The following is a 23,613-nucleotide window of genomic DNA, read 5'->3' on the forward strand; positions in this document are numbered from 1 at the left end:
CGGGGGAGGCAGGGCAGGACTGGCTAGGGCTTTACAGTGTGGGGTTCGTACATGCCTGGCAAAATGGGGCCCAACGCGGTTTGGCCGCTAGGCATGGTCACACTCTGTACGTAACCCGTCACCCTGGGGAGCCCAGCCCTCAGGCCGAGCTTTAGGCAACTCTTTTCTCCTCTAGGTTCTTTGCTTTCCGGTGCTACCGGCGGAGCTCTCGCTGCAGCCGCACGGAGTCGGGGCGGGCGCAGATGGGGGAGGGTCACTCCCACTGGTGTAATGCAGGAGCTGGAGCCCACAGTGCGAATCCAGCTTGAGCAGAGAGTTCCTCTGCTGCAGTTCAGCCAGGCAGCGTGCGGATCCCATCCTGTCCCTGCACCTGCCCTTCCTCCTGGGGTACCGTACCAAGCGCCCTCCCCAGGCACCGCCCCACACAGCCCCCTGCAAGGGCTGGACAGGGAGGACACCCACACACACCGCTGCTGGCTCACGCTGGCATGCCTGGCACGCCAGGACAATGGGTTTATTGAACCTTTAATAAAAAGCAGGAGCATCCAAAGGGGAGAGAGCGAAAGAGGAGAACTGAGGGGGCTGCCCCATGCCCCGCCAGGGGAGGGGGTGATGTACAGTCTATACACAAGCAAGGTGAGACTGGGATGGAGACCGAGCAACGGGCGTGGTCCCAAGGGGGGCTGGAATGCCTGTCATGCAGCGCCATGGGGGCAGCTGGCACTGCCCATGGAGGAGGGGCCAGGCTGGCAGGAGGGAGCTGGGCTGCCCCTGGGTGCACTGCCCTTCCCCAGCCGCTGGCAAACACCGGCCCAGTAGGGTGAGCCTCAGCAAACAGAGCTTTCCAGGGTCTGCATCCCAATGGGGCCCAGCCGGGCGTCGAAGTCCTGCGCCCAGCCCAGCGTGGCTGGATGGCCAGCGAGAGGGGAGGAGAGAAGAAAGCCCGTGGTGGGGACGGGGCTGGTGAGAAACACAGGAGAGCAGCTCAGCAGGGTCCCAGAGCCAGTCCTCAGGTCATGGGGCTGTTGGGGAGAGTGATCGCCAGATAGATAGAGGGGGTGGATGGAGATAGATAGATAGATAGATAGATAGACAGACGAGGAGTGTATGGGGACAGACAGACGGGGCATTCGGGGACAGATAGATCCATAGAGGGGTATATGGGGACAGACGGCTGAGAGGTGTGGGGACAGATAGATCGAGCTGATCTGGGTCTCTAGAAGCCATGTGATGATCAAAAGTCCCTGTCCAGCCCCTTTTGTCTGGGGGGTCTCTGGCCAAGGGGCAGGATGGGCACAGAGGTGCTATCCATTGTTGGGTATCCTGGGCCCCCGCATTGTTCTGCCCCCAGTGGAGCTGCGTCACCCAGATGCCTCTGCCCCATGTCCCCACAAAGCAGTTGTGCCGGTGCCGAGGGTGGCCGTGTCACCCCGTCCCTGCAGGCATCGGGGCTGGCTGCGCTCTCTCGCCGGGTAATAAATAACAATGCCTTTGGCTGGCTGCGCCGGGCCCGTCCGGGGGTCCTGTGCTGCGGCTCCCATGGCAGCTACAGGTGGTCGTAGGCAGCGGCGGGGGGCGCGGGGGCCCTCGAGGCAGAGCTGTAATAATATGGGGAACCTGGGCAAGACCAACAGTGCCCGTTAGAGGGGAGTGCCAGCCTGTTCCCACCTAACCCCCCGCCAGAATTAACCATTCACACTGAGCATCACAGGTTAACCCACACCAGGAGCTCCGCCCCCACGCCCCGCTCAGTTCCCACCCCCTCCCAGCTCCCAGGCCTTGTGGCTACGAAGAGCAGGAAGCAGCCAATAGCCGGTGCCCCCACAGCAAAGCCGTGGGGCCCAATGGGAAGGGCACTGGGAGAGGATGCTGGGGACCTGGGTTCTAGTCCTGCCTCTACCACTGGGGGACCTTAGGAGCTCTGAGCAGGAACTGTCCCTTGTGGTGTTGTGTGTGTGTGTGGCACCAGCACGACGAGGTCCTGATCTCGCCTGGGGTCTGGGCAGGCCCCTTCCCTCCACCCCCACCCCCATGCAGTGGAGTCACCTCATCCCTATCCCATGCCAGGCACTCACTCAGCAGGCTGGAGTTGGGGAAGCGCCAGGCCTCACCGTAGGTGGAGTAGGGGGAATGGCTGTAGGCGTTCGCAGAGTAGTCACTGCCTGCTGGGGACAGAAAGAGGAGTTAGTGCCCAGAGAGCGGGCTAGGGCATGGTGTCACGGAGTATTGGGGAACTCAGGGCCCTGCACCCCCGGCTTCCTGCGATTCACCATGACTCTCAGCCAGCCAGTAAAGCAGAAGGTTTATTTGGATGACAGGAACACAGTCCAAGACAGGTCTTGCAGGCACAGACAACAGGGCCCTCCTCAGTTAGGTCCAGCTTGGGGTCCCAGGGCATGCCAGCCCACCCCCCTTGGGGGGTCAGAGCCATCTCTGCCTCCCAGCCATCTCTCCAGCCTCCTTCCAGCCTGCTTCCAGCACTCTGCCTTCAGCGACCCCTCCCACAGCCTTTGTTCAGTTTCCCGGGCCCCGGAGTCATCTGACCTCCAACCCCCTCCTGGGTTCTCATGTTACAAGCTCAGGTATGTTCCCTTGGGCCGGCTCCCATCCCCCGATGCAGACCATCTTAGTCACACTCCCCTGTCAGCATTCACACACCCCAGCAAGAACAGTCCCAGTTCGTCACATCTCTCCCCCCTTCGAGACCGAACTGAGCAGGGTCACTTTAGCCAGTGACCCGGGGAAGTTCGAACCTACCCCCGTTCCCATGGATGCCCCCGCATCCCTCCAGTTCCTTGGTGAGAATTACACCAGGCCCCTTCCGTTCCACGCCCCCCCTTAGGTCGGGGGTGCTTGATGGCACTCGCAGTTCGCATGTGGGAAGGTTTATGCGGCCTGTGCCCTTTTCCCACCCCCATACCTCTGGGGTTCCAACTGGGCTGTGGTCTTCTCCCAGCGCTCCAGTCTGGAGGTCTGTGCTTTGGGCTCTCTTGGTTTAGAGACGCCCTTTTAACCTTGGCCACCCTCTGGAAAGGATCCTTTATGCTGGGCAAGGGTCCTAAAGCTCTTTTCCCCTTGTCCCAGGCCTTCCTCCCCCTCTGACAGGGGTCACAGGATCCGCAGTACTGTCGGACAGTAACAAAGACCCCAGGCCAGTAAAAGCTCCGTAGCAGCCTCTGCTGGGTACGCCAGGTTCCCTGGTGCCCTGAGAGGGGAATGTCATGGGCCCGGCACAGCAGCTGGCGGCGATACTTCTGGGGTACCACCAGCTGCCTCCTGATCCCCCCTGACTCCATTTTCCCTGGGGGAGCCCATTCTCGGTACAGGAACCCCTTCTCCCACAGGAACCTTTTCCGGCCACCTCGTTCCATGGTCTGTACCGCATTGAGGTCGGCCAGGTCCCTTATCTTCCGCAAGGAGGGGTCTCTCTGTAACTCGGCCTGGAACTCAGCAGCTGGGACAGGGATGGCCACCTGCTCTTTCTCGCCCGCTGGGTCCGAAGCTGCAGCCTCCCTGAGCCGCGTCCCTGGGCGTTCCCTCCCCACCAGGTTAGGGTCCTGCGCCTCAGGCAAGGCACCCCCCCCAAGGCCAGGGCGCAGGGCCCCTCGCCGGCTCTGACTGCGGGTCACAACCAGTGCCTTTTGGGGGTTGCTTGGCCAGTTCTCCAGGTCCCCCCCCATCAATACCTCAGTGGGCAGATACGGGTGTACCCCCACATCCTTGGGGCCCTCCTTGGCCCCCCACTTCAGGTGTACCCTTGCCACGGGCACTTTGACTGGTGTTCCGCCCACCCCCGTCAGGGTCAGGTAGGAGTTGGGCACCACCTGATCTGGGGCCACCACCTCGGGCCGGGCCAGCGTCACCTCTGCGCCCGTATCCCAGTATCCATTGACCTTCCTCCCATCCACCTCCAGGGGAACAAGGTACTCTCTCCGGAGGGACAGCCCCGCGCCCACCGTATAAACCAAAAACCCTGAGTCTGGGGCATCCAGCCCCCTAGAGGAGCTGGCCTGGGGCCCTTCTCTCTCTTGAGCAGTTGCTAAGCTGCCAGCCCCTCTTGCGTGAGAAGCCTGCCCCTCGTCCGTCTGGGCCTCTACCAAGTTAACCCTATGCGGGTTCGGTCTGCTCAGTCTGTCCTTGAGCTTGGGGCACTGGGCCCGAACGTGGCCTCTTCGGCCGCAGTAATAGCAGCTCATGTCCTGTGGGTCCCCTCGAGCCGGTCGGTTGTCCCTGACGCTGGGCATTCCCCGTGGGAGGGGATTCCCCATATTCCCTCTTTGGGAGGTCCCAGGGTGACTCTCTCTCTGCATCACGGCGGGCCTGTTCCTTTGGGGCTCCTCCCTGCCACCCCCTGACCGGCTCTTTACAAACTCATCAGCCAGCTGCCCGGCGTGTCGCGGGTTCTCTGGCTTTCTGTCCACCAACCACAGCCTCAGGTCGGATGGGCACCGCTCATACAGTTGCTCCAGTACCAGCAGTTTAATCAGGTCCTCCTTCGTCTGGGCCCCACCAGCCCACTTGCTGGCGTATCTTTCCATGCGGACGGCTAGTTGCAGATATGAGATCTCAGGGGTTTTATCTTGACTCCGGAACCTTCCCCGGTACATCTCAGGAGTCAGCCCAAACTCACGTAGCAGGGCCTTTTTGAATAGTTCGTAGTCCCCTTTCTCTGCCTCTCCCAGTTGGCGGTACAATGCCACAGATTTGGGGTCCAGTAAGGGGGTAAGGACCCGGAGTCTGTCCGCGGGATCAACCCGGTGCAGCTCGCAGGCCGTCTCAAAGGCCTCCAGGAAGTCATCCATGTCCTCCCCCTCCTTGTATGGGGCCATGATGCACTTATCAAAGCTCCGTGCAGTCCTGGGTCCCCCCTCACTCACCGCAGCCGGGGGTTCGCTGCCCCTCAGTCTCGCCAGTTCCAGTTCATGCTGACGCTGTCTCTCATTCTCCTGTCTCTGTCTCTCTTTCTCCTCCCGTTCACGCTGATGCTGTCTCTCTTTCTCCTCCCGTTCATGCTGTCTCTGTTGTTCACGATCCTCCAGCTCCCTCAGTTTTAGCTCTTTCTCCCATTCCAGCCAATTCCGCTCCCCGGATGCCGAACGTCGCCGGGAGGCTCCTCTGCTGGCCGGCGGGCTTCGCCGGGGGGACCCCCTGCTGGCCGGGGGGATCACGGCGCCTTCGGTATTTGCTGGGCTCCTCCCCACCCTTCCCCTAGGCATAGGAAGGAGGGGTCTCGGGAAGCCCTCAGCAGCCGGCTGACCACTCCCAGCTGGGACAGACACTGGTGCCTGCGCTGCATTTGCCAGGCTGCTTCCCTGAGACACAGGGATCAGTTCATTCGCGCGATCTTCCGCCTCCAGCTGGGCGATGAGCTGTTCTTTGGTGAGCCTCCCAATGCGCAGCCGCCTCTGCTTGCACAGCTCCACCAGGTCGCTCTTAAGCCGCTTGGCATACATCTTCCTGCTGGCCACTCACCGGCCTGTGTGCTCACAGCTCCCCACAGTTCGCAGGGGGCCCCCTAGTGTGCCAGCCCTTCTCGAGGTCACCACCTCTCTGCCAGGGTCGAGCTGCAGACTCCTCCGCCCCTGGGACCACTCGCTGTGATCCCACGGGGGACCCTGTTACTGCAAAAGTCCTTCTCGCTGGTCACACACTCCCAGGGGTAATAACCGTCTCTCTCCCACTCTTCAGCAGGCCTGGTCCCCGTCAATCCCCCTTCGTTTTACTGCTCCCCAGTCACTTACTGCAGGAAGCGCCGTCCACGGGGTGCAGTAGATCCCACCGCTGCCACCAGTTGTCACGGAGTATTGGGGAACTCAGGGCCCTGCACCCCCGGCTTCCTGCGATTCACCATGACTCTCAGCCAGCCAGTAAAGCAGAAGGTTTATTTGGATGACAGGAACACAGTCCAAGACAGGTCTTGCAGGCACAGACAACAGGGCCCTCCTCAGTTAGGTCCAGCTTGGGGTCCCAGGGCATGCCAGCCCACCCCCCTTGGGGGGTCAGAGCCATCTCTGCCTCCCAGCCATCTCTCCAGCCTCCTTCCAGCCTGCTTCCAGCACTCTGCCTTCAGCGACCCCTCCCACAGCCTTTGTTCAGTTTCCCGGGCCCCGGAGTCATCTGACCTCCAACCCCCTCCTGGGTTCTCATGTTACAAGCTCAGGTATGTTCCCTTGGGCCGGCTCCCATCCCCCGATGCAGACCATCTTAGTCACACTCCCCTGTCAGCATTCACACACCCCAGCAAGAACAGTCCCAGTTCGTCACACATGGCATACCCAGGGCGGGTACCATCACCCCTGGGCAGCCGCTTCTGGTGTTGGGCAGCCCACGAGGACAAGGGAGCCCCTTCACGGGCCATTCCAGGACAGACAGAGGGTGGGAGTGAGCACCAGTGCACAGGGCACGAAGTCTGGGGGGCACCTGGGGAGGATGCAGCTAAGCCATGAGTGCTGCAGATAGTGCAGCTACCATGGTGAGGGGCCAATGACAGATATATAGATAGATAGGAGTATGGGGATAGATAGATTATTCCCCTCTATTCGGCACTGGTGAGGCCACACCTGGAGTACTGTGTCCAGTTTTGGTCCCCCCACTACAGAAGGGATGTGGAAAAATTGAAGAGAATCCAGCAGAGGGCAACAAAAATGAGTAGGGGGCTGAAGTACATGACTTATGAGGAGAGGCTGAGGGAACTGGGATTATTTAGTCTGAAGAAGAGAAGAGTGAAGGGGACGTGATAGCAGCCTTCAACTACCTGAAGGGGGGTTCCAAAGAGGATGGAGCTCGACTGTTCTCAGTGGTGGCAGATGACAGAACAAGGAGCAATGGTCTCAAGTTGCAGTGGGGGAGGTCTAGGTTGGATATTAGGAAACACTATTTCACTAGGAGGGTGGTGAAGCATTGGAATGGGTTACCTAGGGAGGTGGTGGAATCTCCATCCTTAGAGGTTTTTAAGGCCGGGCTTGACAAAGCCCTGGCTGGGATGATTTAGTTGGTGTCGGTCCTGCTTTGAGCAGGGGATTGGACTAGATGACCTCCTGAGGTCCCTTCTAACCCTGATAGTCTATGATTCTAAGATAGATAGATAGATAGATATGGAGGTGGATGTAGATAGATAGATAGATAGATAGATACAGAGGTGGATGTAGATAGATAGATAGATAGATAGATGTGGTGTATGAGGACGGCGGGGGGTGTCTGAGGACAGCTAGATGGGGGGTGGTAGATGGGGATAGATTGATAGATGTGGATGGACATAAAGATCGGTCCTGCCAATCGCTGTGACCAGTCGATCCATGCCCAGCGTTTCCCTGGCATGCAGGCCCAGCTGGCACCGGCTGGGGATGGAGGTAGCAGCGAGCGAGGCGGTTGGGTTTCTTGCCTTGCTCAGCAGGCCGGGGGCCGGGAGGGCTGTGGGCGGTTGGCGGAGTCCCCAGCACACACTGTCTAACCCAGTCCCGAGTCCCCCCGCCCTGCGCTCTCCAATCTCATTTCACGCTCGAGGAGAAGGGCTGGGGCGGCCCGGGTGCAGCGCTGGATTCTCAACGCTGCATTAAGCACATCTCCAGGGTAACGCGGCAACAAGCCAGTTCAGCATGTTCCCGGCCCAGGGGAGCCGTGCAGCTACCTGGGGCACGGCCCACGGCCCACAGAGATTAACCCTTCGCAGGGAACAGCCAGCTGCAGCACCAGGAGGGGCAGGGGGATTAGGGTGCGGTTGGTTCCCAGCACCTGTCTCCCTCACCCCATTTCTTAGCATCAGGTGCCCTCCACCAGCTCTGCACACACAGACAGCCCCCCCCACCGCCCCCCGCCACAACTCCTCCCGGGTCCCTGGAGCCAAAACTCACAGCTAGATCTGATGGGGGGCAAGGGGATCCTGAGTTTTGGTTCAGCCCATTACAGACACGGTCAGCTGCAAAACTGACCTGGAGAAAGAATCCAGGCGTCCAGGATCCCAGCCCCCTGCTCTAACCACTAGACCCCAATCCCCTCCTCTCCCCTCCAAGAGCTGGGGACAAAACCCAGGACTTCTGCCTTCTAATCACCCCACCTGTTCTAATCACCCCATACACTGTATCCCTGAGACCAGGCTCTCCCACCCCCAGCTCTGCTCCTCAATCCCGACCCGCAGGCCTGCCCTCCCCCTGGGAGCTAAATGGCACCTGAGGGGCCCCCTGCTAACTACCCCAGGGCTTCCCCTAGCGCAGCTGCCCTGCGGCACAGTGCCCGCTGCACCCTCCCCCTGCTGCCCCGGTCCTGCAGGACCCCCTAGCCCACTGCGGCCCTACCTGCCACCATGCCAGCGATGGCGGAGGAGGCGTAGCTGCCCTGCCCGCCGGTAGGGATGTGCGGGGGGTAGCCGGGCAGGGTGGAGCCGACCATCTCGCGCCCTGCAAGGGAGAAGGGATAGTAGGTGAAAGGCTGGACACGCGAGGGGGGCAAGAGGCAGCCCCAAAATGAGCCCCCAGCCCAGCTGGACCCCAGCCCGGGGGACTGAGCCTGGGGTCAGCCTGCCAGGGAGCCAGGCAGAATGCAGCTACCTAGCTGGGGATCTGCCTAGGGATCTGCAGGTGTGATCCTTCTACCTACAGGAGGGCTCTCCCAATGGGATCTCCCTACCTAACTGGGGGACTGCTATATCTGGGGCTCTACCAACTGCAGGATCTCCCTGAAGGATCTGCCTGGGGATCTAGCATCTTACTGACCTAGGGATCTCCCTGAGGGATCTAATACCTTACTAACCTGGGGGAATGTCCCTGGGGATCTAGCACCTTACTGGCCTGAGGGATCTCCCTGAGGGATCTAGTACTGTAGTGACCTGGTGATCTCCCCAGGCCGATCTAGGACCTTACTGACCTGGGGGGAATCTCCCTGGGGGATCTAGGACCTTACTGACCTGGGAATCACCCCCTCTCTGTCTCCTCTCAATTTCCTGCAGCCCTGGATCCCGTGGTAACCGTGGGCCATCCCGGTCCCCTCCCTGGGGGGTCTCTAGGGTCCAGGGTACTGTTCTCCAGCCCCAGGAGCTGCTGGTCTGATCTCTGGCCAGACCCCCTGGCCCGGCTCCCCACGCCTCTTGCCCCTCCCTTACGGATCCAGGCAGCTTTGTCTGCCCTAGAGAGACGGGAGGGCTTCGCTGGAGCTCATCGAGCAGGTGTCAGCCCTGGTGAATCCCAGAACATTCCCCAGGACAGACAGAAGCTAAGGGTTTAACTGGACAGCGCTAACTCCCCCATCCCAGGTGACCCTCCCTTGTCTTTCTAACCCTCTTCTACTCTGGCGCTGGCAGGGGCCTAAATCCCTGTCTGAGCCCCCAGCCCCCCCAGCCCTGCGCTCTGGGGATGAACCCACCAGCCTGAGCGTCGGTGAAGAATGCATGGGAAACATGGAGTGCACGGTGACCTGCAGCAGCAGAAGGCGGCTGGGATAGGCGCAGACACAAGGGGTTAATGAGCACGGCCAAAATGCTCCGGGCCCAGAGCTCAAGGGACAAGGTTTTACGCCATGATTTGTATTATGGTAGCACCTGGAAGCCTCAACCGAGATCAGACCTTGTCGTGCCAGGCGCTGCCCAGACCTTGACCGACATCAGGGCCCGTTGCACCGGGCCCCACTCTAACCTGGTGCTAGAGCCAACAGTTTAACCAAACTTACAGAGGATGATTATCCTCCTTCTACAGCTGGGGAAACTGAGGCACAGAGCGTGGCAGGGATTTAGCCAAGGTCCCCCAGGGAGTCAGTGGCAGAGCTGGGCCTTGACCCCAGATATCCTGTGGCCAAGCTCAGTGCCCTAAGCACCAGGCTGAGGTGAGTGCCTGTAGGGCTCTGGGCAGCGCTGCCCAGCTGTGTTGGTCAGGCGCTCTCTGTGTCCATGCCCACCTCACGAGCTGCCTGTCCTACCAGTGCAGAGGGCCTAAGGGTTTGGATGCCCAACCTGCCCCAGCCTCCACCAGCCCGTGGCCCCACTGGCAATAGTGTTGCTGCCCTCTGGGACCAGGCTGCCGAGGGGGCGGGGCGGTCGAGGCAGGAGGACGCCGGCTCTGAGATGGCGACATAGCTGCCATGGGAAGGCCAGGGGATCCAGTCCTCAGTGTGTAGCTCTGTCGCTAGCCAAGGCCCGTAACCCTCCCTCCACCCCAATTCCTGGATCCCTGGGGTGCCCCCCTGCCCGTAATGCCCCTCCCCTGGTATCAGCACAGCTGGCAGGTGGCCTCCTTTCGTCACCCTCCAGCGAGCCGAGACCCAGCAATTTCCTCTCCCGTGGCCAAGGGGGGAGGCCTCCTGGGCTGGAGCCGGCTCTGCAGGTCCCCCTGCTCTCCAGAGGCCTGCGCCAACCCTCCCCTGTGCCCCGAGGACTGGATCAGAACCCCAGAACCAAGCCCCCACGGTGGGGAGGGGGAGAAGCGGGGTATCACAACCCCGTCCATAGCCTGAAAGCTGCATGTGGCAAATGCAATTAGCCTGTGGAACTCCTTGCCACTGGGGAGCACTGGGGCCAGGAGGGTTCCAAAGCAGAGGAGACACTGATGGATAAATGGGCACAGGCCCACCTTCATTAGCTGGGCTATAACCCCTCCTACCCCAGGGCAGTGTCAAGGAGAAACATCACCGTCAGGTGATTCCTGAACAGCCCACTTTGGGGGGCGCTCTGGCACCTTCCTCTGGAGCAGCTGGGACTGGCCTCATGCAAGACAAAGCCCCAGGAGGGTGGGTCCGGTTCTGCTCTGGTGCCACAGCCCCTGCTCCCAGCTAATGGCCCAAGCTGCCCCAAATCTTGGGAGGCCTCAGAGCCTGGCGTTCTAACCCTGGAGCCAGGCGGCTGCCCCTCTGCTGGGACATTCAAATTCCTGTCGCTGGAGAATCCCCATTCTTCAGGAGCAGTGCAGGGCCGGGGACACACAGCTGAGCTGCGAGCCCTGTTAGCCAGCGGGGGCTCAGAAGGCAAGCTGTGGGAGTACAGATTGGGGGGGGATGTCTGAGAGCCCGGGCAGGGTTTCCCCAGGGTCTGGCTGGGGAGGGCATGGCTGCAGTGTTTGAACTCCAGCCCAGCTGGCCCCCAGCCAGAGCCCGCAGCCCAACAAAAGGACAATTGAGGAGGGTGGGGAGGGGAAATGCGCCTTTGATCTCAAACCAAGGTGGACGGGGGAAGGGCCCGCTCATGTTCAGATCTGGGTTAGCCCAGCTAAGGGGGGGCTAACCCAGATCTGCCTTAGCCCAGCTAAGGGGTTCCTGGGCTGTGAACAGGACGCCCATGGGCTGGGCTAAGGCAGAACCTCAATGGTTCTGTGGGAGACACCGGTCCAGAACTGCTGCCCAGCTCCTGCAGGGAGTCCAGAACCTGGTCATCCCTGGGTCCAGACCCCAGCGCGAACCAGACTCCAGAACCTGCGCCTGCCTGGGCTCTCAAGGGAACCCAGAACACACTGGCCTGCTGGGTTCTGGAGGGAGGCTAGAACCCGGCATCGCATAAATTCTGCCCAGGTCTACAACACTCCAGAACCCACAATTGAGCTGCCTTCTCCAAGGGGAGCCCACAGACCCAAACTCCCACTTGACCCCCAAGTGAGTCTAGAACCTGTGCCCACAGACAGCTGCAAGGAGGAGCCTGGAACCCAAATCTCCAACCAGCAGCTGGAAGGAAATGTCCTCCTATAAACTGGGGTCTGGAGGGGGGTTCCAGAACCTGATTTGCCAGCTGGGCTCTAGAGTGAGTCTTGAACATGGTCTTGCAGCTCAGGTCAGAGGGAGGGCTGTCAGTCTAGAACCCCAGGGATTGCCCCTGCATTGCAAGAAGCCAGCCACTGCCAACAGCCCCCGCTGCACTGGAGCCGTACCTGGGACGAGGCCCTGGCCGGGGAACTGGCCGTAGATGACGGAGCAGTGGGGGAAGGCTCTGAAGGGCGGCCCGGGCTGCAGGTCCGAAAAGGCGGCGCTAGATAAAGAGGAAGGGGTGGCGCTCGGGCTGGAGGCCTCGGGGGTCTCCTGCTTTACAAGGAAGGGGGAGTGCGGGTCTGGGGGGGGATGGTGGAAAAAAAAAGAGACAGGAGATGAAATGAAAATGGGCTGAAATGATCACAGGGTCGGTGCTGACGCCCAGTCGGGGGATCTGGAGCCAGGGGGTGGGATCACAAAGGGGGCACTGGATCCCCTGCCCTTCCCCACACTCCCCACCCAACCCTGGCCCACTGGTGGGGCAGGGGCAGCTGGCAGCACGGGGGCAGGGCAGGAGGGGTTGGGCAGCAGAGGGCTGGCTAAAGGGAGTGGAGGCGAAGGGGAAGTGGGGCTGGCAGTGCTGCACAATGGGAGGGCCAGGGCCATGTACTGGTGCTGGGGCAGCTGTACCAGGGGTGGGGCAGGAGGAGGTGTCAGTGCTATGTAGTGGCGGGTGGGTGCACAGGGCCGTGCAGTGGGGGGAGGGCTGTGCAGTGGGGGTCAATGTATTTGTGTGCAGTGGGGGCAGGACTGTGCAGTGTGGGGACAGGCTGTGCAGTGGGGGTCACTGTGTGTGTGCAGTGGGGGTCACTGTGCATGTGCAGTGGGGCAGGCTGTGCAGTGTGGGGCAGGGCTGTGCAGTGGGGGTCATTGTGTGTGTAGTGGGGGCAGGGCTGTGCAGTGTGGGGACAGGCTGTGCAGTGGGGGCAGGAGTAGGGTCCCAACAGAAATTCCATCTCCCTATTTGTCTTCCCCAGAGGTTCATTTCCCTGGCGGGTGCTGGGCGGGGGGCTGGGTCTGTAGGGAGGGGCTGAGTTGGGAGAATCTCCTGCAGGCTCCCCCAGACAGCAGGGTCCCGGCGGGTGCTGGCCTTGTGGCCCCTGGCCCTGACCCTCTGGCATCTCCCCACGCCAGCCCCAGCCTGCCCTAGACTCCCCCGGCTGTGGGGAGCAAGCCTTGAGTGTCAGCCCTTACCCGTCACGGCCGCGTATGGCTGGGGAGCGGCCAGGCCGCGGCTGAGTGACGTGTTGGAGGCGGTCAGCGCAGCTTTGCCGTCATCCAGTGCACTGCTCAGCAGGGGCAGCGGGTAGAGACCCTGGGCGAGGGGGCAACAGAAAGGTCAGTGACCCCTGGTAAGGCTCAGCCCCCCCGAGTTCTCCTAAGACCCTCATACTGCTCACCCCCCAGGGGACTCCCCAATACTGGTCATCCCCCCTGCTGGGACCCCCAGTACTGCTCAGCCCCTCTGAGAACCCCCAATACTTCTCACCGCCCCACTGGGACCCCCAGTACTGTTCAGCCCCCTGCTGGGAAACCCCTCCAATACTGCTCACCCACCACTGGGACCCCCAGTTCTACTCACCCCCTGAGGGGACCCCCCAGTACTGCTCACCCCTGCTGGGATCCCCAGTACTGCTGACCCCAGGAGGCCCCCAATACTGATCACCCCCCTGCTGAAACCCCCTGTACTGCTCCCCCCCACTGGGAAACCCCCCAATACTTCTCACTTCCCCCCCACTGGGATCCCCAATATGGTCTCCCCCAATGGGAAAGCCCCCACCCCCAATACTGCTCACCTCCCACTGGGATCCCCAATACTGCTCATTCCCCCACTGGGACCCCCAGTACTGCTTCCCCCCCACTGGGAAACCCACAGTACTGCTCCCTAGGGACCCGCCCCAATATTGCTCACCACCCCGCTGGGACCTCCCAATACTGCTCATCCCCCAGAGCGGTGGGCACAGCCCAGACCTGCTCGCCCTTGGCATGGCTGGGGGAGGCGTAGGCCTCGGGGTAGTGCTGCCGCTCGAAGGGGCACTCCAGTGGCTCCAGGGGGGGCTGGCCGAAGGCTTCGGAGCGCAGGTGCTTGCGGGCGGCGCTGGCGCTGCTCTGGGTGTCCATCCTGAGCCGGCAGCTCTCTGGGTCGCCTGCTGGGCAGAGCAGCCATGAGACCCCCATCCAAGGCATGGGCATGGCCCGATCCCACAACCAGCCACGGGCATGGCCCAATCCCCAACCGGTCCCCCCACAACCAGCCACGGGCATGGCCCGATCCCGGACTGGCCTCCTAGCCACTGGCGCGGCCCGATCCCCGACCGACCCCCCAGCCACGGGCATGGCCTGATCTCCGACCGGTCCCCCCAAAACCAGCCACGAGCATGGTCCGATCCCCGACCGACCCCCCAGCCACGGGCATGGCCCGATCCCACAACCAGCCACGGGCACGGCCCGATCCCCAACCGGTCCCCCCACAACCAGCCACGGGCACGGCCTGATCCCCAACCGGTCCCCCCACAACCAGCCACGGGCACGGCCCAATCCCGGACTGGCCTCCTAGCCACTGGCGCGGCCCGATCCCCGACCGACCCCCCAGCCACGGGCATGGCCTGATCTCCGACCGGTCCCCCCAAAACCAGCCACGAGCATGGCCCGATCCCCGACCGACCCCCCAGCCACGGGCATGGCCCGATCCCACAACCAGCCACGGGCACGGCCCGATCCCCGACCAGCCTCCTGGCCACTGGCACGGCCCAATCCCCGACCGGCCCTTCACTGCCAGCCCATAGATCCTCCAGGCCTGGCCCAGCTGCCCCAGGTATGCCCGGGCACCACACGGCAGCATGATGGCACCGCAGAGGGCATTGCTGCCTGCTGGGCCCCTGGACCAGGCACGGGACACTGACACCAGCCTCCATGGGACTGAGGCAGCCACTCTGGAGCCACATGGGAGCCGCCCTGGGCCCAGCCAGTCTCAGCGTCGTCTCCCCTTGGGGGGCTGGTAGGAGCAGCCCTGGCTAGGTCTCTATTGCCATCATGGGGCATTCGCACCCACCCCCCTGGCATCAGAGGCCGGACCCCTCTGTCCCCATCTGCTGCCAGCCCGGCCCCAGAGAACCCTTTCACCTGGCACTGTCCCACCCCCACTCACTGTCGTCCATCTTCCTCTTGTCGCTGCTGGCCTGGGCGATGCCCAGGAGTCCGCTGATGGAGTAGGTGGAGCCCAGTGAGTCCGACTGGGGTGACTCCGGGGGGGTCACGGCTGAGCTGGGGACTGAAAAGACGCCCCCCCGGGTCAATAAGCCTTGGCGCGAGTGCCAGGAGATACGAGATAGGGCTGGCACGACGCCGGGGCACCTCACCCCATGGTGCTGGGTCGTGCAACCTGCCCCGAGGACGGGGCAAGGCTGGGTGTCCCAGGCGACCCAGAGGAATCATCCCTTGCGGATGTCCCTGGCGCACCGGGGACTCTGGGAGCTCCAAGCCTGATGCCAGCTGGCTGTGTGACCCATCCCTTCTCTGTGCCTAGGCGTTTCCCTGCCTGGGGGCAATGGCATAGGGTGGTCAGAAATGGAGTGCGTTTTCCACAGAAATTTTCAATTTTTTGGGCGGAAATTTAAATACTGAAAAATTTCAGGAAAAAACAGAAAAAAAATTATTTGGCAATGCCGCTGCAGTGCCTTCTGGGAGTTGTAGTTTGGATGCCTTGTGTCACACCACACATAGGCCAGGATCCCTAGTGAGACTACATCTCCCATGATACACCACGGAAGCGTGGCAGTTGGGAGTCCCTGGCTCTGGTGCATAATGGAAGATGTCCCCAGCCAGGGAGCCCAGTCCATAGAGGAGAACAGTGATATGGGGCAACGAACTACAATTCCCATGAGGCACAATGGCGACATTTCTGAATTGAAACATTTCAGTTTGGGAGCATTTGGGGTTTTTTATGGAAAAAAAATCAAGATTTTTCTGCAGGAAACTAACACTTTTCATGAAAAATTCCGTTTTGTTGAAAAACTCAAGTTTCCATTGTTTAGGTGGAAAATTTCCCACCAGGCCTGGGCACGAGGGCTAGTTCCATATTTCTGTAGCCCACCCAGCACAGCCGACTGTGCCAATCTAGGGACTGGGCCACACAGAGCACATGATTAGAGCTGGGAGAAATATTTTGGACAACACTTTTTTTGGGGGGGGGGGGGGAGGGGAGGGAACAAATGTGGATTCCGGGCCACCGAAACATTTCGCCATTGAAATGGTTGTTGGAGGGGGGGCAGTAACAAGATTCAGGGGGGGAGCCGTTTTGGGGGGAGGCGGGGGTTGAACTGACATTTTGCTTCAAAATGGCTCAAAACCAAAACGTTCTGTTTAACCCCAGACAGGTTCTTTGAACTTTTCCAAATGGCCAGAGATTTTTGACAAACTCCACTCTTTGCCCAGCTCTGCTACTGCCTGGAAGCCAACAGAGGGGCCGACTGAGCGGCGGGTGCTTTTGAGATCTGTGGGCTCCGTCCCCGCCCCGCGGGAGTGAGGGACAATGCTCTAGAGACAGACCTTGTGCGGCCCTGGGAATCAGCCACTATAACACGCAGCCCCCGTACGAGACCCTGCCCCAGAACTCACTCAGGCTGTGCCCAGGGCTCAGAGCTTTGGAGGCCACGCAGTTGTCCATCGGGAGGTTGAATGGCTGCTGGACTTTGGTCCGGATGATTCTGACGGGAAGAAAGGGCATCAGAGAAATTAAATGGCAGGCCCTGGGCATGGGTGTGTCCAGTGTGAGAATCGGGGCTGCTCCGGCACAGACGGGCTGGACCGACACCTGTCCGGGAGGAAGCTGGAGGCAGGTCCCCTGGACTTCGGTGTGTGGTTTCTAGCACAGATTGAGGGGAGATTCATCCCTGGGCAAAGTCCTAGGTACCACTTCAGACCCACTTTGCCTGAGGGGCATCACAACGAACTTTAGCCCCATGTTCCAGATGGGGAAACTGAGGCACAGAGAGGGGAAAGGGAGTCCCCCAAATCTCACAGGAAGCAGGACTGAAATGGTGTCCAGGCCTTGTGGGATTTAAGTGGTACCAAGGCCTAATAACCCCACCAGGCCCATGTCGGGCACCTCCCTGCCCTTCCCAAAGGATGGGGGTCCCAGCTAAATGAGAGTGGGGGAGCCCCGATGGATAGGAGGGGTTCCTGGGAGATGGGAGGGGACAGGACTGGCTACATCTAGGGGAGATGGGGTCCCCCGGCTCTGACCTGTTAATGGAGCTGACGCTGGGCACGGTGTCATTGTCGCAGACGCCCTCAGCCAGCAGGCGGTCACGGATCTCCCACGCGAACATGGTGGGGTTCTGCCGCTTGTAGTCCCCAATCTTCTCCACCACCTTGGGGGTGGCCACCTTGGGCTTGGAGCCTCCAATCACACCGGGCCGGATGCTGCCGGTCTCGTAGTACCTACTCCAATAGAGAAAGCAAGAGGGTTACCGGGTAAACCGAGGGAAGGGGATGGCGGGTACAGCTGGGGTATGAGTGCTTGGGGGGCTATGCTGTGATACCCTCCCTATGGCGTGAGCCAGGGGCTCGTCTTTCAGTACAGCACCGCGATCGCTCGGAGTGAAATAAACAGCTGGTTCCTCCCAGGTCACTGAGTTGCCTGTGGGGCATCGCAAAGTACTTTAGCCCCAGATGGGGAAACCGAGGCTCAGAGAGGGAACAGGGCATCACCCCACTCTCAGATGGAGTCTTTGTAAATAGTCAGGGGGAACTATATCAAGCTGTTACCTGGTCAGGCATGTCCCGCTTCCTCCAGCCATCCGTTCCTACTGGGCCCATCACAGTGGTGTCTGGTGCTACTCTGGGACCCTGGGCTGGTCAAATTACTTATTGCAGATAAATGGCCCTCCCCATACAGCCCCTCCCCAGCCCTGCAGGACTGTGCCCAGCCTAGGGCATGCTGCACAGTAACTCACGTGCACTTCAGAGACTAACCAGTGGCAGGGGATGCACTGAATATTGGAGTGAAGAACCCATACTACCAAACTCCTGGCACCATCCACCCAGAGCCCACCACTGGCAGCAGGAACTGCTAGCTCCCGTGTGGGGTGAGCGTTTCCCAGCCACTCTGCACCAGCCAACTAGCCTTGCTGGGAGCCAGGCACGGGGATGGCACCGAGCCGCCAGGGACTGTAGTTTCTGCAGCTATTTGAGCAGAGTCCTGTCCCGCCATGCCGAGAGCTGCCTGCCCGAGAGGACCCCAGCCAAGCGCAGGCCCCGAGATCATTGTCTTCATTAACAGATGGGAAACTGAGGCATGCAGAAATACAGGGAGAGGCCCAAGGTCACAGAGGATCCGGGGCAGAGCCAGGAATTGAACCCCAGGTTCTTGAGTGCCAGACAGTGCCCTAGCCACTAGACCAGCCTTTGCGTCCCCTTAGCTCTGCCCAGATAGGCCCTAATTACCCTGGCCGGGGTCTCTGCAGCGGGACCGTTCTCAGGCTGGATGGCAAGCTGTGCCAGCCTGTAACAGCTCCTGGCCTGGCTCCTCCCATGGAGGGCAAGCTGGGGGAACTCTGCTGGGGTCTGCTGGGAAGGCAGGTGTGGCTGGCCGGGAGACTGTGCGGCCCCGTCCCGGCTCCACCGCCAGCCAGAAAAGGGCTCCCGCTTCTGCGCTTACCTGCCCAGGATTTTGCTGACGCAGCCGTGGCTGACTCGCAGCTGGCGGGAGATGTCGCAGGGCCGCACGCCCTGGTGGGCCAGGTCCACAATGCGCTGCCTGACCACTTCCGGCAGCGGGCGGCCGTTCACGAAGGCCCCGCCTAGCTGGTTCAACCCGCCGTGCCCTGCCGAGAGACAAAGCCAGCCCCGGGCAGGCCAGGGGAGGCCTGGTATTACTTAGGGGCCATGTACCACAGCTGGTTACACGCACTGGCTCAGCCCTGAGAGATCGGGCTGTGTGCAGGACCCCCGGGGGATGTTCTCTAGCCGGGGTCCTGCAGGCACCAGACGCATCGCACCATCTCCTGGCCTTAGACTCCAGGGATCAATGAGATTTTAACAAACTTTGGGCTGCTAACAAGTGAGATTCCTGGAGCCCAAACTAGGGTCACCGACGCCTGTGATTCCATCACGGGGCTCACGATATTGGCTGTTTTCCTACAAGCCCCAGCTCCCAGAGTTGCGGGATGACAAGAGGATCTCTGCTGGCATTTTATTAAAAAGTAAGTAAGTTTCTGTCTCTCGTGGTTGGGGAGATAATGTGACCCCCAACATGACCCCAATGGCTCAAACCCCAGAAAGCAAATAAAAAAACTCTCATGATTTGTTTAGCCTGGCTCGGGATTTGTGCTCCCTTGGTATTGGCGGCACTGCTAACAGCCTCTGTCCCCAGGGATGGCACAGGCACTGGATTTCCCCGCACCAGCCTCACCCAAAGATATATTCTGGTAGCACCTAGGAGCCCTGGTCCGAGATTAGGTGCTGCACAGGCAAATAAAACAAACATAGATTATATCTGAGATTGTTGAACAGAGCAGATCTAAGGGATAAGGGTTTGTGTAAAATGGGTGACGTGTAGGAATTCCCACTGGAGCTTTTTTAGGTGGAACAAGCAGCGACACCTGTTATTAAGGTGGTCTAATACTTCCCATTATGAACCCCTGTTTTCAGTTATGTATAACTTTGCAAACTTAAACTTTCAGGGATGAAATTTTCCAGGCCAGGGTCTGCCACAAGCTGAAGTGATTTGGAAAGTTTTGGGAAAATGGTTCCGCTGTTTCCAAGACCGAGGCTGGGGGGAAATACATGGCTTTGCACGTGTTAAAAATATCTTGTAGCCCTTTTGTTGAGAAGCTCTAACACCTCCATGCTTTGGAGGAAGAACTTGAAATTTGGCAGGTGGGAGGTTGCTCTGGGATCAGTGAGGTGCCTTTTGCCATCCCCATGAAAGTTCACCTAAAGTTGGCCATTTGATGAGCCCCTAAAATCTCAGTTTGCACATGCTCAAAGGAGACTTGTTAGAGTTTGGCAGCTAAATTCTCCAAAGATTCCATCTGCACTGAGCGCGCTCCATCCCCTCACATGTGACCAGATGTTGCTTGCTCCATCCCCACAGTGCGAATGAGCATGCTCCATCCCAGGGCTGCAGGGGCTGAGCAGGACTCCTAGAGGCTGGGGCTGCTGTGGTGCTGGGATCAGGGAGACTGTCGGTCCCATGCATTCAGCAATTCCCGCTGCAGGCCACAATGCCGAGGGGGAGGAATGGGGGAGGGTGAACAGGAGATGTAGGATGGGGCAGGACAGCAGCGGAAGAGGACAGGGAGAGGTTAGAGCTGGATGGGAGCAGAAGAGTCTGTCCCCACTAGAGACACTCCCCAGCAGAGCCTGGAATGGAATCCAGGAGTCCTGAGTCTCCCCATTCCTCTGCTATCTAGGAAATAGCCATGAAGCCCCCCGTCAAAGTGTGTGTGTCTTATCCCTCTCTAGTGGCAGGCCTGCATAGAAGATAACAGCCTACTACTCCTGCCAGTTACTCAGTTAGCTCAGGTGGCAGAAGTCTGTAGACATAATGACCACAGACCCGCTGGTGGCCCATGTAGGGAGACAATATAGTTCCACAGGATGAACTGCTGGGTTTTGCTACAGTTTTAAAAACCATCAGAAATTACCCTGTCGACATCTAACATTAACAGAATGTTCAGGCTGCAAAGTCAAAACACTCAAGGGTTAGGAGATGCCAGCTTGAAGGCTGCCCATGCAACCTGCATTCAGCTCTCCTGACTTATGAGCCAGTCTTTGAAAAACCTGTTTCACTTGGGTGCCTTAGTCCACAGCCAGTGATGAATAGGTGGACCAGGACTCCAGGAAGCCAGGTGATTTCATGGACTGTATTACAGTTCTTTCTATGGATCTAGCATCCTTCATCTGCAGCTCTCTAAGCCAGGGTTCCTACACCTGGAGTCATCAAGCTGCCCGATAACCCGTGCGCCTGCTTGGGTTTCCATAACACAATGCGGACGAGGTATTAGGGAGACAAGTGGGGGAGGTAACGGCGTTAAAAGCTCTGACCTCACCCACCTTCTCTCTAATATCCTGGGACCGACACAGCTACATCACTGCGCACTACAGTGTGTTAAACATGCAGGCGAGCTCAGCGTGAGCCGCGCGCACAACCAGAATGAGAGTCCGCACTCAGCTGTAGCAGCCCACTGGCCTCACTAATTCATTATCCAGGCAGGTGCAAGGGAGAGCACGAGTTGCAACAATGTTGAATGCTGTAAGAAAGAAACAACGCTGGTGCTAACAGGAGCGACAGCTCAGCCAGAGTGCATAAAGCGGGATATAAATAACCCTTTGGGGACTAATCTCAGGGGATTTTTAACGCCGTAGCACAAGCCTCGTGAGCCCGAGTCTGAGACTCGCTGCCACCGGTGTATTTTTGCAGTGTAGACGTCCCCATAGAGGCCAGGAAGAGACCTGCCTGGGGGCAGCTACCCCCAGCTGCTACTGCCGGGGATTTCGACCTTTCTCTGAAGTGCCTGGCGCTGCCGCTCTCCCAGCGAATCCTCGTTTGCCTTCCCCGTATTCCGGGAGTTTGTGTCTGACGCAGCCGACCATGCTCGCTCAGCCCGCACGGAGGTCTGGGCTTTGGGACAGAGCATCCCTCTGGGCCTGTCTCCCCTGCAGCTGGGAGCAAGGCTCAAGCACAAGTAGACAGACCAGCAGAGCCCAGACCAGTGCGCTAAAAATAGCAATGGGGAAGCCCGCCTGACCTCCCCAGCATGAGGGACTGAGAGCCAGGCTGTCCTAAGCCTGACGCAGGAGGTTTAATCTCCCTCCAGTGTTTGTTACAGCGTTGGAATGCTCCAGAACACCATTCTGGCACTTTTTTAGGAGCTGGAGGGCGTTTCGGTACCTCTGCAGGGCCTGGGCCAGGAAGATCCTTCCCCCCACCCACAGCTACAGAGCATCCTCTGGGCCAGCAGGCACCGGTGGCTGGCCCAGGCAGGGCACTCAGTGGTGGGTCAATGCGGACGGACCCGGGGACACTGCAGCCGGGCAGAGTGGGAAAAATTGATGGGGTGGGGGGCAGAAATCAGATTTTTTTATTTAAATACATTTTTGGATTTTATTGAAATGACAATAAGTTTTTCTTTTTAAAGTTTTTCTTTTTACACCTGTTTCAAAGGCAATCTAAATGTCATACGAAATATGTTCAGGGCTAACGCTCATTATAATCTCTTCAAACATTTCAATACAAATAAATTGGCTGAATCCATGCGCCTCCAGCAAAACCTTGCGACAACAGCTGCTTGTCTCTAGAAAAAAAGAATCAGGGGCAAGACACCTAAGTTTGGAGGCCAGGCTTTGTAAATAAGGCACACTAGATCCTGTGCAGTATTAAGGTGACCTGGGACTGTGCAAGTGGGTGCAAGAGACTGGCAAAGTCATCACAGGTGTTGAGACCTGGCCTCTGACTCCAGCAGACACCATCAGGTGTCATTGGGATCATCCTTTGAGCCTACCTGGGCGAACTCCTGGTTTATAGCTTCTGGTCGGACTAGCTCCGTTCTCACATTATGACAACCATGGAAACGCACTCTCCAGCTCATGGAAAAACACGGACCTGCCGGTAACTTCCAGCTCTGCTTCTGGGTGGATCTGGGCCCTTTGCGTAAATAGCCTTGCTCCGTCTCCTTGTGAGCGTACATGGACAGAGATACAAACACACCAAAATCCATTCATTTCCGTGCCAGCCTCCCTCTCTGACTCCAGATACTGCAGCGCCACTGGCATGTGGGTCACATCAGCAGGAGTCTTGGAGTCACGTTCGTTCTTTTGCGTTTCTGGGGGCAGAGGTGGGGGGGGGGGCGGGCGGGAGGGGTTAGATAGCAAGGGAGAAGAAGCAGGACGTGCAAGGCTGCTGTCAAGGAAGGGTCGATTTCAGCACCTGGGAGCTGGAGAAAAAAACCTGCAGTGGCGGCAGGTTGTCAAAGAGATCCTGTTTGGGGATATTTTCAAGAAAACCCTGTAAAAAGGGAACACGCAACAAATGTGAACAGTGCCACAAAGAGATGCAAGGCCTGCTTGGCAGAATGAACCACCGTGAAAAATGCTCCTCAGAAGGGAACAACTTTGTGAACATGTCTGATTTGGCTCTGGTCTGGATCAATTGGTTAGTAAACTTATTTTTGCACCGTTCTCAAAGACTAGCTACCATGCCCTACTGTGCTTGCAAGGGACACCTTGGATTATTGTCAGACAGCTGTGTTTTGAGGGCATTACTTACATAGGAATTTCAAAATGTTGGTGTTCAGAATAGAACTGGCATGTTAGTTTGTTGTGAGAGGATTTATCAATTACTGCAGGACTTCTGAGGTTTATTTTTTTTATACCTCAATATAATCAAACATCCTGGGTGACAATTTCCCGTTTAAAAGTAAAGGTTTATTTGGCATCTAGGAATGTTAACATTTTTTTCCAAGCTGTTTGGTGTGTTGCTAGAGATAAGGGTTTAAATAGATTGAGATATTCCTTATGATTTATTATTTTCCCTATAAAACTGGATTTAGAATAAATATCATTTAAACAGTGGTACAAACAGCTGCAGTAGGAGGAATCTATCATACAATCTCATTTTTTATAAAGAAGTGCAAGGTGCAATACTCCGTGATCGAGAGTGACTTTTTTATTGCTTTGTTTCAGGGTCCAGCATAGACATACATGGTTATGAACGTCCATCATCTGCAATGTCTACAACTTTAGAGTTATCTGCTGATGCCACCAGCAGTGCTACAAGTAAACGTACGTCAGGCAGCAAATTACTTGGATTAAAAAAATCAACAAACCAAACTTTCCTTCATTGTCCAGTAAAGCTATGGATGAGTTTGTAATCAGGAGCAGCAAATTCCACCA

At 58.6% G+C, this 23,613-nt stretch overlaps 1 protein-coding gene across 14 annotated transcripts in view; it reads right to left on the minus strand.

The window, feature by feature from the left end:
- Positions 1-478: 478 nt before the first annotated feature.
- The window catches only part of PAX8 (paired box 8), a 45,655-nt gene continuing 22,520 nt past the window's right edge, over positions 479-23,613 (minus strand). The window contains exons 3-12 of one of the 14 annotated variants that reach the window (XM_042859342.2): positions 18,377-18,542; positions 16,960-17,160; positions 16,333-16,421; positions 14,864-14,986; positions 13,687-13,865; positions 12,910-13,030; positions 11,838-12,014; positions 8,292-8,393; positions 2,076-2,165; positions 479-1,617 (exon numbers count right to left, since the gene is read on the minus strand). In XM_042859342.2, coding sequence (XP_042715276.2) covers positions 1,547-1,617; positions 2,076-2,165; positions 8,292-8,393; positions 11,838-12,014; positions 12,910-13,030; positions 13,687-13,865; positions 14,864-14,986; positions 16,333-16,421; positions 16,960-17,160; positions 18,377-18,542 — 1,319 coding nt within the window. In that variant the 3' untranslated portion in view covers positions 479-1,546. Of the gene's footprint in view, positions 1,618-2,075; positions 2,166-8,291; positions 8,394-11,837; positions 12,015-12,909; positions 13,031-13,686; positions 13,866-14,863; positions 14,987-16,332; positions 16,422-16,959; positions 17,161-18,376; positions 18,585-23,613 lie in introns of all 14 variants that reach the window. The other 13 variants (XM_042859339.2, XM_042859337.2, XM_042859335.2 and 10 more) reach the window with 13 other exon arrangements.

This window comes from Chrysemys picta, chromosome 2 (assembly GCF_011386835.1).
Source record: "Chrysemys picta bellii isolate R12L10 chromosome 2, ASM1138683v2, whole genome shotgun sequence".
Taxonomy (NCBI): domain Eukaryota; kingdom Metazoa; phylum Chordata; order Testudines; family Emydidae; genus Chrysemys; species Chrysemys picta.